The sequence below is a fragment of the Pezoporus occidentalis genome, unplaced genomic scaffold (assembly GCF_034315485.1).
Source record: "Pezoporus occidentalis ecotype Australia unplaced genomic scaffold, CSIRO_AGI_Poc_V1 ctg41, whole genome shotgun sequence".
NCBI lineage: Eukaryota > Metazoa > Chordata > Aves > Psittaciformes > Psittacidae > Pezoporus > Pezoporus occidentalis.
Window position 1 is genome coordinate 4187608 of NW_026915736.1, and position 16761 is coordinate 4204368.

Here is a 16761-nt window from a genome sequence, read left to right on the forward strand (position 1 = left end):
TTTTAAGTTTGCTCATCACAAGCTTGGTGGTGTTGCTTACCTAATAACATTAAAATGATAAAATATTTTTGAACTCTAAAACTTAACTCCTATCCTGCCCTATGGGAAAGGAACATAAAGGGAAAAAAAAAAGAAAACAACAAAAACCTAACCCAAATATTTATTGGATTGTCAACACAGAGACAGTAAAGGAGAGTAAAGTGGATTTAATTCAAGTAAGACAATAATATAATCTCCTATTGAAATAATACCATGCTATATAGTCATTCTTATTGTAGCATGGTAGGTCCAAGGCTCAAATTCCCATTCGTTTGACAAGAGGTGGGAGACAGAACAGACTGAGAGAAGGTGTTCAAGATCAACAGACCTCAGCAGTCAAACCTGTACCAGGCCCTTAAATGGTTCCCTGAAGTAAGAAAGGCCTAAAGAACCTGCTTACAACCCAATGTTCTTCATACAAGGCATGTCAATGGAAATAATTGTCACTGTGTTGTGTTCTTGCTACTGCCCCTTCAAGGTCAGTTAGCCCTGTACCTCTCTTTCCTTTCAATGGGATCACTAGGTCACACAGACCACAGGGTGAAAAGTATAAGATCCTCAATCTGCCCTGGAGAAAAAAAAAAAGAACTAGCTAAGTATTTGGTCCGTTTACAGAATGGACTACATCTGGCTTTCTCTTCATGTGGAATTACATTAAAAAGCTGATTTGACTGTTGGAATAAAAAGTTAATTCCATTCTTCAAACTACAGCTCCACTCAACATCCAGTTAAGGTATAACATATTTTCCATCAAGTACGCATGTAGTTCTCACTGATACAAACTGGAAATATGTACATAGAAAGCACAATCAGTCTGTCCTCTTGCTAGCATGGGGATAGCACACTATTAAGACGCAAACCTAAGGAACCTCCATCTTTCTACATATACATCCATGTAGATGCCTAACACAGTAGCTTTAAGCACACAAAGACCAACACTTTTCTGTTAAAAAAAAAGGATAATCAAAATATTTCCTCCTCTTTTTGCCTGAAAAGAGTTCTCTAAAGTTTCATGAATTTGAAAAATTTCTGTATTTGCCTGTTTGAATTTAAGTATGGCATTAATATTTTTTGCTCAAAAGTTATATTTTAGATTTACATTTTGCTACCATAGCTTCTCTACCCAGTCTCTAGGCAGAAAAGAAAAAAATAAAAGTTCCCCAAATAAAAGCAGACTTGACACCCTGTATGATGTGTTTGTGTAAGCATGCACATTTGTGCATGACTGCTGAAGGTTTTTATTTGTGATGTTACATATTCAGGCTTCAGGAAGTAAGTTTTAATATTTGAACAACAACAGCATTAATAAATTCACAAACATTCCCCCTCTGTAAGTGGTTAGGGAACTATGAACTGTATTATCTTTATGTGAATATAAACACTGAGTCTCTGGGCATCTCGCTAATATTACTACAGTTGACAAATCAGGAGTTACTTGAATGTAACAAGGACTAGAAAGAATTTACAAAGCCTTTATAAGCAGAGATTTCACTTGCTTTCCCCAACCCCTATTTAATTACAGAGCCTTTCTAATGCCACACAATACAATTTATAGTTACTAGTAAAAGTAGCCTATCCAAAATTACTAGCTAGGTGAAAATAAAGGAATGAGAAATTAAAAAACGAATTGGTTATTAAATTAGAGTTTATGCATTCATAATATGAAAATAAAACAGTGATCAGTTTTTAACTTAGATATTTTACTCTTTTAACAAATCATTATTAAAACCAGAAATATATAAAATAGTGCCAATTATCCTGAACAATCAGTGATTTATCAATTATTATACATGCTAAAACATTCCAAGGTTTCCATTGCTTTTTTAAATATGAGTCTGCACTGATGCCCATTAGGGCATCATGGGACTAAGGTAAAATAAATAATCATAGTAGTGGGGCAGAACACCATTTGCTGCAGAGAGGAAATACTACAGATCTATGCAATCCTGGATCCTGGCCAAACACCAACACAATTCTGCACTAAGAAAACCTCTGTATCATGTAAATGCATATTCAAACAAGCTAAGCTTGCAACTAGCTTGAGTGCTCTTTCCTCTCCTCGTATCTGAGTGCAGGCTTTTATAGCAGTGAAGGGTGAGATTCTGCCAGATATGGATGCATGTATTTGAGGTTTCTTTTGAGATATTCTCTGCTTAAATAGGAAGTGATATAGTAGGGTCAGCATGAAGTTAAAAATATCCTCCCAGCTGCTGTGAGGTATTCTGGAAGCTTTATTTTGACCTTTGGTATTCAACATATGCCAATTCAACTGAGACAGGCAAGCAATGACACCACAGAGTTTGCATGTTGTACCATTCAAAAAGCAAATATGCTAAGTATATGTTCAGTTTGGTGTGTCAAGCATGTGAAACAAAAGATGGTGATGAGTGAACATACCAAGCTACGTTATCTCTTTTGACATTCTTACCTCATTTACATAGACCCAGTGACTATCCTTTGATGCAAGGTTGGTTTCCACAGCCTACAAAAATAAAAAGAAATATAATAATAAAAATTAAACGTGCGAAACATATTCCAGAAAGAACTTATATTAAAAATTACTATAAAGCTAATTTTGCTTGCTTTCGTTGCTATTGGCATTGCTTCAATGTAGCTCTTTTCATCTCTTCCACTGCTTCTTCATGGAAGTATCCTATTGGTGCTAGTCACATTTCTCTGACTTTAGTACATAAACCAAACTACCTTGACCATGAAGATATTCCCTAGATGTACCACAAAAGCATACTGGAGTGGGGTGGTACATCAACATGACAAGGAATCCTATGATGAACAACTGCACACAGAACATGAGATTTAACTTCCACATGATATATGTAATGCATCCAAATAGGCTGGGTTGCTTTTCAATATGCCTCCCAAAATATACTGCCTCAGCCTCATTACAACTCCTATAGGTTAACTGTTAGATAACCTATCTCATGCAAAACACTACTCTGAGACACTCAAGTGAAGTTCATGAGTCATCCTCTCTTCACGTTTATATAAGACCCAAGACAAAGTTATGATTTGCATGGACATTTTTTTCTGGCTTCCTGGTGTGGACACAGATAATCACTATTATAAAGAAACAGCCCATCTCATCGAGAAGTATATTTATCCGTACATATATAACTCTTATGGTTCATAAGATGCTAAAATTGGGAAAGACTGCTAGTATAGATAGCACTACTAGTACTGAGGACCTCAGTGGAAAGATTTGGCAATATACATAGAAGATTATAACCCCTTTGACATAGATAAGCTCACTGCAAGATGCTTTATAGTATAACAAAGCAATATCAAGCATCAAGAGGTGTATGCTACAGTGATAAAGATATTGCTAATGTCCTGCTTAATGCACAGTTAAACAACTACTGTGGATTCATCTCACATAATAAAACAGGACAATCCCAGTGCACATGTATTTCAGGAGGCAGTTCACTACACAAAGTTCTGAAGGCCTCTGCCTTCAACCACTTCTTTCTTCTGTGACAATATGCCCTTATATATTGAAAAGGTATTCTTATCCCTGTGTTATAAATGAATCACTGAAATTAACCCAGTTAAAACAAACAAACAAACAAACAGATTAACAAAATACTTCCAGTCACTGTTTTTTAATCAAGGTAATTTTCACACCCTGCTCATTGTGCCTGGCCTCAAAACAATTACAAAGGTACAGAGGGTCTCTGTAGACTGTGGTACTGGATTGGGCAGGAACATCATCAATCACCTTCTTCTCCAGAACGCAGTTTCATAATAAGCCTCTCAGATATTTAGCATCAGGTGGGATGAATCACCTTCTCTCATCACACTGACTACAGGTGACTGGTTTAGAATAAACACCCACGACTTACAAAGCTGCAGTGAAAAAGGTTATCCACCCTTAACATAGGCAAAGGGAATACTGTTACCTGATTCTAGAAAAAAAAACAACAAAACAACAACAACAAAAGACAACCAAACCAAACCAAAACCTGGCTCAATAGCCAACACCAACATTTAAAAAAATTGCTCTTAATTTATACTGTGTTAAAAAACTGACTATAAATTACTTGTCTAAGCAATTGTATTTTAAAACTCTAAGCAGTTGTGTGGCCTATGAAAACCTAAGAGAAAATTGTGGGCAACACACACATCTCTATCTACTTGTCACATCCACAAGGTGTACTCCTTTAAAGAGACAAAAATCCCTAAAGAGAAACCACAAAGAAGTCAAAAGAGAAAAATCAACACAGGGTACAGGATTTATCCTCATCTTCCTGAACAGCATTATGGGAAATTTACTACTGCTGGTGTCAACAGAGATGAACAACACATCTGACAAGATAATCCTCTCTTAAGCATGACATGAAAAATTTTCTCCCTTGGTAATTGTCTCCCTTGTACTTCTTTTAAGCTGGCAGAAGAATTGTGACTATTAGGAAGGCTAGCAGTAATGAAAATGAGGGCAAAAACTTGTAAACTTTCTCCCTATTTATCCCTCTATCATATTCAGACAAAGCCAAAATAGCCAGGATCTGTAACATACAGAGGAAAAGCAAAGTGCTGCCAACATTAACAACGCAGAACTAAATAATGCTCAGGTGCAGAGTTATTGCACTGGCCATCTTTCATGACTTATCTGCAACAGTGAGCAATTTGTATGAATATATGCTAAGACTGGGGAGCCAAAAGAGCCAGGGAATTTGAAATGAATTATTGTGACTCATTCTTCTGGGTTCACATATCTGGGCCAAAGTTTTTAAAATGAGGTGCCTAAATTTAGGTTGCTAAGAGTTTATCTTTAGTCATCAGAGTGCTAGACTATTCAGCACCTCCTACAGAAGTCAATGGCTCTACATTGTAAAAGCCTGAAATGTATTTAGAAACATAACTATAGATAGGCAAATTTTGGTGTCCATAAATATCTTCTGTTTAGAACTGCAACACGTAGCATGAAGCATTATTATACACCAAGACATGCTGAGAGAAAGCAAACACTTCTTGTATTTTGTGGTTCAGGCTTTGTACCATATTTACAGACTGCTGTCCTAAAGAATCCTAAAATGAAATATTGAAAGATGCATCCCAGAGTTTTCAACCTTCTTACAGCACTGGTGTATTGCAGGTGTATTTCCAGAGGCTTGTTGAAGTTAAGCAGTGTGAAAAGCAAGAAAATTTATTCAGAATTCTCAGAATAAGAAAGAAACAACGTGTTTGTAACTTACTGGGTTTCTTTTTCTTTGAAAAGGGAGATTATGGTCACCCATTTTTAATTATTCAAACTGTTCAAGATCTTACTAGTTCTTTAAGCTTGTGTCTCCATCCATTCAAAAAGAAGAAAAATGTCAATGAAAAATCCTAAAGGATCAATTACAGTTTATTTCATAAATATACCCTATATTAAAGAAAGCAGGCTAGGAATTTGTGTGATCACTTTGGCTGAGAGAAAGCTCTGCCATCTATTGGAGCAGGATTTAGGTGCTAAAATATGTTATTGCAGGGGTTTGTGGAAAAATTATTAATACAGCTGCAAAATATCCTAGTTCTTTTTATACTCTGTATGTACATGCCAGATAGGTGATACTTGGGACTAATGCCTCAACATTTCTACCAAATAGAAAATCTGCTTTTGAGATAAACAGCACACTGGAAATTAAAGACCATCTCTGTTTTCTTTTAGACTAGCAAGTATCTTCTATAGATTTGTAAAAGAAAGGAGGGTTTTTTTGAGACTGCTTGCCCTTCTTCTTCCCCAATTAGATTTCAACAGCCAAATGTTAAAATGCAGAAGCAAACAAAAGAATTATCATTCAGTCAGTGGACCACCATCAATGACAACATATACATAATATTTTCAGAATTGGGCCAGTCTGAAAAGATGGAAAGGGGGGCAGTGAATGTAGAAAATTTTATAATTTCTCAGTAGAAAACACCTGCAACAGAAATGACACTGAAAATCAAAATACGAGCATTAAGATTTCAGATCTCATACCAACAATAATAAAAGAAAATAATAAGGTGCTTCATAAAAAGTGATCAAAGATATGTTTATGTATGTGTCTTTGTTTACTTTTAAATATATAACTTAAAATAATTTACCGCCAATAATCCATGAAAACCTTATTTTATTGGAATACAGTGGAGAACAAGTATTTACATTGCCTTTATGAATAAGTAACTTGGTTCATTATTTCATTTAATGTCACTTGCATGTTTAAAAGAAGTTAGGAAAGTAAGCAATAAATATTGTTGCATACAGAAATGAAGCAATTCTGCAGGGGAAAAAAAAAACAACCCACACAATCCTTTCCTGACCTTCTCAAAACATCTGAAACTGAAAACATTTCCAGTGTGTAATGGCTGGCTAGCTACAGGGAAGGCTCTTTTCCTCAATACCTGGCTGCTTTGCAAGGGTCAACACCTCAGTATAAACAGCAAAAAAGCAGGCTGTGTAGAAAGGAATGTAAGGCCCAGTGGCTGGACACAACTTAGGGAGAACCTGGTGTGTGTTCAGACACAGGCAGACTGTGTTCAGTGACAGCAGAATGTGCTGAAGAGTTTAGGCTTACACACATCTGTGTTATAGTTACAAACCTGTTGTCTCCTTTGTACTCAGGGGAGAGGCAGTAGGAATGTCTGGAAGCCCCATAACTAACCCTGGGATCCTAGAAAGAAATGTATTGCAGATGGCAAACACAGATGGTCCTGTTGTATCTACATTTTTGGAAACAAGTGCTGCCACCCTGAAATCATAAAAGAACCACCAGAGTGTTTTGCTAGGAGGGATATCAAACTAGTAAAGGGTATTACTTGTACATCCCCTGCTTTAATGTTGAGGATGAAGAGCACCATAGCTTTTCAGAAGGAAAAAAAAAAGCCAACAGTAAAGGCAGAGAGCATAGACTGGGAAGTTCACAGTTAGAAAATAACTTGGGAAGAGCATCCTAAGAGATACTGAAAGAACACAAAAGCAAAGCTGCTGCAAACCAATGACCAAGTACAGATGGCAGCAGAGAACAGATACACCTGCAGCATGGAATGCTCTGTGGAGGCACTGGCAGATACACCCAATCATCTCAAGACCACAGCTCCAGAAACCAGGCTCCATTTACAGAGCTCCTCCTATGCAGCTCTATTCCAGCTTGCAACCCTACTGAAGACCCCTATAACCAGACAGACTGCCAACAGTCAGCCCATAGGATGCTTATAACAGAAAACCAGCCACAGAGCAAGCTGAGCAGTGAGCAAGCCTTCAGGAGACCCAAGTTCTTTTTAAAGACCCCAGTGGTGCAGGATGAGGATGGAAATACTCAAGGGTCAGCTTTACTGCTACAAAATACTTTTTTTTTTTTTCCTGTGGGTTTGCTTGTTTTTAAATTATTAATATTGAAGGTGTAAGTAAAGGACTTGGGGAAGTAAATCTCATCTCTGCAAATCTTTCATAAAGGATCAGCCTCAATCCTTACAATTAATTACCTGCTCACTTTACTTTGCCAGTGGACAGGTTTCAAAAGAACTGTCTCCAGCTCTTACTGTCCCAAGCAAGGTTATAGCCAGTGACCTTCTTCCAAAAGTAGCTTCTTTCCCACTTAACATCATTGCAGAAATTATTTACCTACTGTTGTCACTCCACAAAAATTCTTTAGAACCAATTTGAAATCCATCACAGTAAACCAGCAACAGGAAAAAAGTCACTGCCTTCGTCATACCCTTTTGGAAGCCTGAGCCAAACCTAGCTCCAGCTGCTGGGTTTCACTGCAGGAGTTGGACCTGTATTTTTTAAAAATGGCTTTTTTCTTGACTTAAATGTCCAGGAAAACACCCTAGGAATCAGGAACCTGGTTTACATCCCAAAGAAGAGATCTAGACCAAGTTTTCAATGCAATATATCTGAAAGTAATTAATTATACACTATCAAAGTGCACCTGTTTATCTTAGAAGCTTTGTGTATGTTACAGACAAAAATAAGATAGGAGATATGAAAAAGTCAATTCTGGTAGAGTAGATGGGTTCAGTCTATATCCTAAAGATACCTAATTTATATTTAGAAACTTCTTCAATTAAAATAGTGCAGTTCTTGTCCGGGAGTGACTTGCATAGATAACAATTTCACAGAAAAATGATTTCTCCAGAGCAGTTACTGAGATTCTTGCACTTCATTAGAAACTTTCTTTTCTCTGCATTTTAAATACCTCTCGGTATCTCCAGAGAAGCATAAACCCCATAATATTTAATAGATTAAAAATAAGTAAATAAGCATTACTAGCCACAATAAAGTATTTATAAAAATAATTTCAATCTTCTTATAATACTTATGGTTTATTAAAAAATACACGTTATTGTTTCTAAAGCTTAATTGGTAATGGTACCATTGGTACAGGGATCAAAATTAAATTTTCCAGGTGACAGTACAACATCCCAACTCTAGATGAAGTTTATAAAACTAAGACATTTTGGACTAAGAATCCTGAAGAAAAAAACTCAGTTGCAGTAAACTGAATTAGGACTGGAAGTTTTCTTATTTAATACAAGTTAATTAAAATACCTAAATGTCATTTCAAAGTGAAATATGAAATTCTTCCTTCTTTAAATAGTAAAATGGGAATTTAAAGAGGTTACATGACATACTTTATCAGAACAGGAAATCAACTGAAACTGACCCTTTCTTACTGAACATCATTCTCCATGAAAAATTTGTACTTCTAACAAAAAAGTTTTGCCATAAATTCTATGTTTTTCCTTTTTTCAGAACATATTCCTAGAAATGTGCACACACACATATTAAAAAAAAAAGAACACTTAACAGGGTCACTGATTCCCTGTCTTTCAGTGATCACTACCTTATGTCATTCATACAGTTAACTTCCCTATCTTACAACATAAGATGTCAATTCCAAATCTCGGTACATATTGGCTTCATTAAAATCGTTCATGAGCCACAAGCATAACATGCTTTGGAAATCCACATTTCTTGATAATTCATTGTATTACTTCATTTTTCATCTACACTCTATAAACATATTACTAAAGAACATCACTCAGTTGGGACAGTTTTCATGTTATCATGCACTGTTACATCAAAACGTGAGGCCCGATATTTCCTTGCTACTCTGCTGCAGAACTACATTGCTAAGAAAAGCTATTCTTCCCTCGATGCTACTGATAAAGCACAAGTAATTACTGAAGGGCTATCATGAGATTAGATGGTATTTTAATTATTCTGGGCTCCTTCAGTAGTATAAACCTGTAAACTTGGCATATTCAGCTTGAAGTTCCCACAAAAGCTAGGGCAAATCAGTCATACAGATATCTGTGTTCTCCTGCTCAGAAGTCTAGCCATTAGCCTGGGCTATCTCCCCCAAAATGGTAACATTTCCTTTATGGTTTCTGTCCAAATGATATGAGAGGGTCTTTTCTTGACCTCTTAGTTCCTCCACAAGCTAAATAACCTAATTAAAGAAAAAAGATTAAGGGTGAGGATAAAAAGGGGGGGAGGGGGAGAGGGAAAAAAAGGGGAAGGGGAGAGAAAAAAACCAACATCCTAGAGCAAATTCCCACATACCATCCACAGCTGAATTCTGTTTTCAGTTGCTAATAAGACATTTCATGCAAACAGGAGTAAATATGACCCAAACCCACCAGATTTTAGCACACACCCCTCCAGTTGATGAATGATAATTAGAAGATGTATCTAACATTTTGCACAATATGACTTGATAATAACCCAAACTGATATATACTAATCATATGTTTTAAAGTTTGCACTGCACTAGTTGCAACATACTAGTTGCTAGTATGCCTAGGGCATAGGTGATCAGGCAAAAACTACACTGAAGAAAACATATGTATAAGTTTAATGTTAATAAAGAGGCATTTGAAATGAAGAAAATCATAAAGAAGAGTAGAAAAAGAGGAACTATATACTGCAACTTCTTCTGGCTGCATGGCTGTAATGTTCTTGAGTAACTACTGTAATATATAACATTGCCTATTGTTTTAGCCTTAATCATTAAGATGTAATGTCTTGGGATTTCTTTTAATCTTATTCCCAGTCTATATAGGTAATGCTTATTATATTCAATCTGTATTGCTGTTCCATTTAATGCATATTCCACTGAATGATGCATTGAAGTACTGTATATGGAACTCTTCCAAATGCATTCTGTAAGAATTTACTTTTCCAAGCTCAAATGTCACATACTATTTATAAACATGGTAACTGTTGACCATTTAACTATGTGGCACAGCGGTGACACTGGATAATTGCACACCTGTCAGAAAGCAACATTTCCCTAATAACATAAATCTAATGTTAACTAAAGAACATAAACTCTCAGAAATCTTGCACTTAAAATTTTACCAAAGACACACACTGACTTGACTTTGAAGACCCAATTAAATCTTTGAAATAACTAAATTTTGTTCACATAGACACTGAATTTCCTTTTGAAGATAACAGGTTTGTACATCTATATTCTATTAAGAAAGTAGCTTTTTAGACACAATCTGATAATGCTTTGAGAAATGTACTCCCGAAAGAGCCAAACTCCAGAGAACAAACTAAACTTCATCAGAACTGGCCAGCAGTTGCAGCTTTTTTTTTTTTTTTCAGTTGATTTGCTTCAGTTCTTATCCTGCCTCCCATTAAGAGAAGCAATCCCAGGCACAGCGACAGGTTGGGCAGAGAAGAGATTCAGAGCAGCCCTGTGGGGAAGGACTTGGGGGTGTTGGTTGATGAGAAAATGAACATGGGCCGGCAGTGTGCGCTTGCAGCCCAGAAAGCCAACTGTATCCTGGGCTGCATCAAAAGGAGTGTGACCCGCAGGTTGAAGGAGGTGATCCTGCCCCTTTGCTCTGCTCTTGTGAGACCTCACCTGGAGTATTGTGTGCAGTTCTGGTCTCCTCAAACAAAAAGGACATGGAACTGTTGGAACAAGTGCAGAGGAGGGCCATGAGGATGATCAGGGGACTGGAGCACCTCCTGTATGAAGACAGGCTGAGGAAGTTGGGGCTGTTCAGCTTGGAGAAGAGAAGGCTGCGTGGAGACCTCATAGCAGCCTTCCAGTATCTGAAGGGGGCCTACAGGGATGCTGGGGAGGGACTCTTCATTAGAGACTGTAGTGACAGGACAAGGGTTAATGGGTTCAAACTTAAACAGGGGAAGTTTAGGTTGGATATAAGAAGGAAATTCTTTCCTGTTAGGGCGGTGAGGCACTGGAATGGGTTGCCCAGGGAGGTTGTGAATGCTCCATCCCTGGCAGTGCTCAAGACCAGGTTGGACGAGGCCTTGGGTGATATGATTTAGCGTAAGGTGTCCCTGCCCATGGCAGAGGGGTTGGAACTAGATGATCTTAAGGTCCTTTCCAACCCTAACGATTCTATGATTTTATGAAATTGTCACCAAAATAATTTGGCAGTTTAAGTTGTCTGTTTGTTTGGAATGCCTACGTGGGGTTGACTAGACATAGATGTGATGGTTGAAAATACCTTTTCAGTCACAGAACCCAGGTAAATAAACCTATTTTCAGCATGGAAAATTGCTCTTTATTCTGATAATGAGCAGCTGTTTCACCGTCAAATGTATTTCAGTATGTACCACAAGCCTCATGCACTGTGCTTTCTCAGCTCTACTCAGAAAAAATAGCTTCAGCTCCAACTTTAGCTTTCACTGGAAGCTGAATATAAATTTATTGAGTTTGCAAAGATTTTGGTCTTTTTGTAAACAGCAACTGGTAACTATATCATTAAAGAAAGGTGCAAACTTCTTAGCTTTATAACATGCACACAACACCAAACAGTGAAAACACAACTTATACATTCTTAATTTCCTTTTTTAAAAGAAGTATGCTTGTGTTGACAGCATGATAGTTGACGCTCCCAAAATCATGTATCACATAAACTTTTTGCTGAAAGAAACAGCTACAGGATGAAGAAAATGCTTTGATTTCCTTGAACTTCTGGTTTTAATACTGATTCATTGCCTCTGGCACAAAGTTACTAATCACATTGCAAGGCTGTTACGGGGTTTTCCATAGACTATGGGGTTTTAAACTCTATGAACTTGGACAGGTATATCCATATCAAAGTTTACGCTGTCCGTTATCCATCTCTTCTGTCCACATACATTTCTCTTATATTCCTTAAAAATCCTGGTTTTAAACAAAAGACAACAACACTGTTCTTACCTCAGCCTCAAACAATCACCTTCAATCCAGTCTTTTTCTGACTACAGCACCCTTATTTTAAATTGCAAAATAAATACATAAATAAAGCAAAATCCTTACAGGTCTGAGCACCTTCTTGTCAGTCAGCACATTTTACATGCACAAGCAGCATCATGGGCTGTGTGACCTCTAAAGAATAGCTTAAAGTTCACCTTAACCATCTCAAACCAGAAGACTCTTCCAGATCAAATTTGCCAAAAGGAAAGAGTATTTGCCTTTGTTTATACTGCATGAGGATGCTTGGCTTCTGTGTACTTGCCAAGTGATAACACTTTCAGGCTGCTCTAGGAGGAGAGAAACCTTTGGGGAGCAGTAACAGTGGTAATGGAAGGGCTAACTCACCCCCTGTATGTCTACCGTCTTAATGACTTTATGCAAAGCCTGATGGGCTAAAGAAAGGTAAGCAAAGGCAGACATCACCTAGAGCAGTGTACATATACTTCACATGCTAGTGGGAATTGGAGACAAATAAGTCAACATTTTGTTCACATTTTTCTTCCAAGCAGCTTTTCAAATATTCACCATTTGGGTCAAAACCTGTATGTTTTGTACCCACACTTTCTCAAAGCTTGCAGAGATGCATTGGAGCACCCACACTTATTACTAGCAGTCTTCATCAGCTTTATCTTTACTAGCAAGAGTGGTATTAAATATATATATTACAGTAATGAGCAGATTTTACTAGACAACATACTTAATTTTCCTAAATGCTTGCATAAAGTTATTCAGGAGAGTATGGCAAAGTTATTTATTTTAAAATACTAATTTTATCCTTTGAAACAATCCCCATTTCTTCTAATTAACACAAGCTCACATAGTGTTTGCACAGTTATAGACAAATGGGTTTATGAGAATGAACCTTTCTACATTGTCTGGAGCAACAGCTTATCTACTGCTTCCAGGGAAACCAGCATTCATTACAGATTATGCCTTGATTCTGTTCATGAAACCAAGTAATTTTTAGCATTTTAACTACTGTAATTTTTTTCCCATTGTTTCTGAGGTAGAATTTAGACAAAACAGGTATTTGTGTTAGAATTTCCATGTACCTGAACTTCTGTACAAATCCAGAGGAAAAAAGAAGTGAAATAGGTTTTTAATCTTAAAATCTGAGCATGTTTGACTTGTGGTATATTACTCTTAGCACTGATTTCTATCAGGTTTTTTTAGATAAGATTTCATCTAGGGAAAATTTTTAAAAGACAGTGTCTTAGAAAGCCAAAATGCAGTTTGTGAGAGTTAAATGTAATAGATGAGGGAAAAAATATTACATTAGAGAGACTATTTTTACATCAGGGTTTCATCCATTATTACAAGAGACACAAAAGAATGTGACAATAAACATTGTTAGCTGAAAAAAATAGACACATCCTTAAGTGGTGACCTGATGGGAAAATTATGTTATCACCTGATAGAAAACATGGAAGAGAAGAATTAAAGACTAGAGAAGCATCTGGACACATGGAAAAAAATCCAAATAGTTTTTAAGAGAACACACAGGAAAGAAGAGAAAATATTTATTTGACATAATAGGAGTTGTAAATACCTGCAAACAGAAAGACCTGGAGCATGTAAGCACAAAGACAAGACAGAGGAGTGACTCCAGATGGCAAGGAAAAGATTGCATTATAGGGCAAGATAGGTGCATAGAGAAAAAGGAATGCTGAATATTGCAAACAGGCAAGCAAAAAAAGAGACCAGATGAACTGCACAAGCACAAAGAATATAAAACCCCAGGCTGAGACTTATGGGTGATGAGGACAACATATGGAAAATTAAAAAAAAAACAAACAAATGAAGGAAAATGAAGGAGAGGGGGAAAGGTGGTGGATGAAAATAAAAATTGAGAAGATTGGAGATTCACACAATCCCAAGAGCTGTTGAATTGCATGACAGACAGTTTGACTGGCCTGTCATCAGAAAGCAAAGAAGAAAGAGGTCAGCAAGCTGGGACAATAAATGTGGCCTTGAAGCAAAAAAGAAAGAAGATTAAAAACAAAATTATTTTTCTTCACTTAGGCCAGGTATCATTGAAAAGTTAAAGGAATATTTATTCATAGGTGAGAGATGCACAGTACAAATTAAAGTAGGATGCAGCTATTGAAGAGGAATAGGCAGAAAAAAATCTTGTGGTAAAAAAAAAACAAACAGTAAATGTAACCACTGAAAAGTATTCTCATTAAAAGGAACTTTCCTAGGTGAGTCTTTCAGGTAAGACTTTCAGTGCTGGCCTTGAGTGACTAAGTCTGAAACTACTAGAAGCAAATTAAATACTAAAGAGTACATAAGGCTCACAGTCTGTAAATCTACTTCTAATTTTTAAGACTATAAAAAATTGTTAATGAGAATATACTAACAGCCACATCTAAACAGAGAGGGCAGCGCAAGCTGTAAAAATAGCAATATGAAGAATACAAATATGGTGACAGTATAGTCAGAAATTGAATTATATTTGTAGCAAGATAACAGAAAACAAATAAACAAACAGGACTTTATGGCAAAACACACTGAACCCATATAATGTGGGGGAAAGAAAGACTTCCTGGCATAGTTGCCCTGCAGTCAAAGGTGAATAAAGAAGAACAGCATTCACCTATTAAAAAGTTCCACATAGGCGGTGTGCATTTAACAAAATCTAAAATCTTAAAGCCAAAGACAGAAAAACAAATTAGCTGGTAAGATAGTGAAATCATGAGTTAAAAGAAGCTAAGCACAGATGAGGTTCTTAGCTTCACAATAGAGGACCTTAAATTCCAAATTTCTTCTGCTGTCCCCAGATTTTGACAGTCCAGTTAGCCCATTTTGTCAGCAGTTACTCTTTTTGAACCTGAAAGCTTTACTAGATTATTTAATATTATCAGTAACGATCCTGACAAATATTATTAAAGGAATTAACTATGATAGAAACATAGAAAGTATGATAAATACAGAGGTATTTAGAGAGCATTTAAAAAGATGACGGCTTCTGAAAACAGAAACATAATTATGGTGAAAATCACTGCTACGAAAAATAAGGTCAGGCACTCAGAGAACAAAAAAGAAAAATTTGCTGCTATTTGAAACTTCTTCAGTTTGAAAAACTAGAGGCTTATTAGAGGTTTATTGTCTGACATCTAGCAATCTGTGCACCCATGAACAATTAGAGTCTAAGATGTATCCCTGAAATGTCAATAGAGTAAGAAAGTTTGAATACCAAGAGACTTCTGTAGTCTAGCTGGCTGAAAGCAGAGTTTAAGTTCAGGTAGTTTAGAAGCAGAATCATAAGACAGTATGCATGCTGTATTTCAAGTGCTATTTTAGGTACCTCAGGAGTATAAAGACCAAAGCATCCCAACTGCTAAGCTCACATGGCCGTGCTAAGACAAAGACACATGGATACTAGTAGGATCATGGATGTATTCTGTCTGAGAATACAAAGATTTCTAAACATTATGGTAAGATTCTGAATTCATCTCACAACAGTAGTGTCAAGCCAAACTACACACAATTCAATTTCAAGGTAGTGCATGATCAGTCAATGAAAAAAATTAGGGAATATGTATTTATGTGTTATGGTGCCCTCTCTTCTCAGAGGACAGGATCAAGTAAACCAGGAGTTCATGTCTCATCTTTTACCCTGAGACAACACAGAAACACAGCAGCAGCCTCCTAAGTTTTATGAAAAAGACACAAAAATATGCACTTTATGGACTACAGCATACCTGAAATAGTTAATATTGAGTTCCTGTTTCTATTAGTAATTCAGGCATTCAAGGTTTAATACCTCAGATGTTTCAAATTACATCTCCAGGAACTTGGCAAGCAACTTGTCAGCTTCAATGTAAATTGTTTTTCAGAGCCCAAATTGTTTTTAAAAGATTAAGGTGTTCTAATTTTTTAAAGCACTAAGTACAAAAGTGGTAATCCTTTACCATTGTGATCGGGTTGTCTACCATAATCTTTATTATTTACTAAAGCTTCACTGTAAAAGAAAAGGAACTAATTTTTCAAAGTCTATTTAAGTAGCCGAATTGCTATGTTCCGAATTTAGGGCTGAGAAAAGAAGACTAATTACTTCAGCTCTGAAGAGCTCAGTTCAAAAAAAAAAAAACACAAACCACCAACCAAACAACCCCAAGCCCTCCCTAAAGATGGCATTCCATGGAAACCATATGATTCAAGAATTAGTAATGTAATATGGGATCAATATTAGCTCCATTTGAGTTATGGGAGACAAGACTGCATCCTCAGAAGTCTTCTGCCTCCAAAATACTGCTTCAAATCCTAAAAATTGGATAGATTCAGATTATATTTAATGTCAGTTAGTCTATTTGATTTAGTAAAGTAAATCTGTTAACATGTCCTTACAAATGACTATTACAAATAAATGCACACCAAACATAAGCAAAGAAATCTTCAGCTTTACTTTCTTGACAAAAGAAAGTATATAACAGAGTTCTGGGGAGGGGAAAAATCCACACACCACCTACTACGTGTGGTGTTCAAATCAGGCTGGTTTTCAAAAGAATGGAAA

The 16761-nt window shown here is 36.5% G+C and overlaps 1 protein-coding gene and 1 long non-coding RNA gene across 4 annotated transcripts in view; both read right to left on the minus strand.

The window, feature by feature from the left end:
• GRID1 (glutamate ionotropic receptor delta type subunit 1) overlaps nucleotides 1–16761 on the minus strand; it is a 593210-nt gene that overhangs the window by 119002 nt on the left and 457447 nt on the right. For all 3 annotated transcript variants that reach the window (XM_062634051.1, XM_062634050.1, XM_062634052.1), the window contains exon 5: nucleotides 2468–2521. In XM_062634051.1, coding sequence (XP_062490035.1) covers nucleotides 2468–2521 — 54 coding nt within the window. The remainder of the gene's footprint in view (nucleotides 1–2467; nucleotides 2522–16761) is intronic.
• LOC134171593 (uncharacterized) lies at nucleotides 4179–6963 on the minus strand. Its single transcript, XR_009967677.1, has 3 exons — nucleotides 6619–6963; nucleotides 5870–5957; nucleotides 4179–4232 (listed from the first exon to the last, which is right to left on the minus strand). It is a non-coding gene; the product is annotated as an uncharacterized LOC134171593 (long non-coding RNA).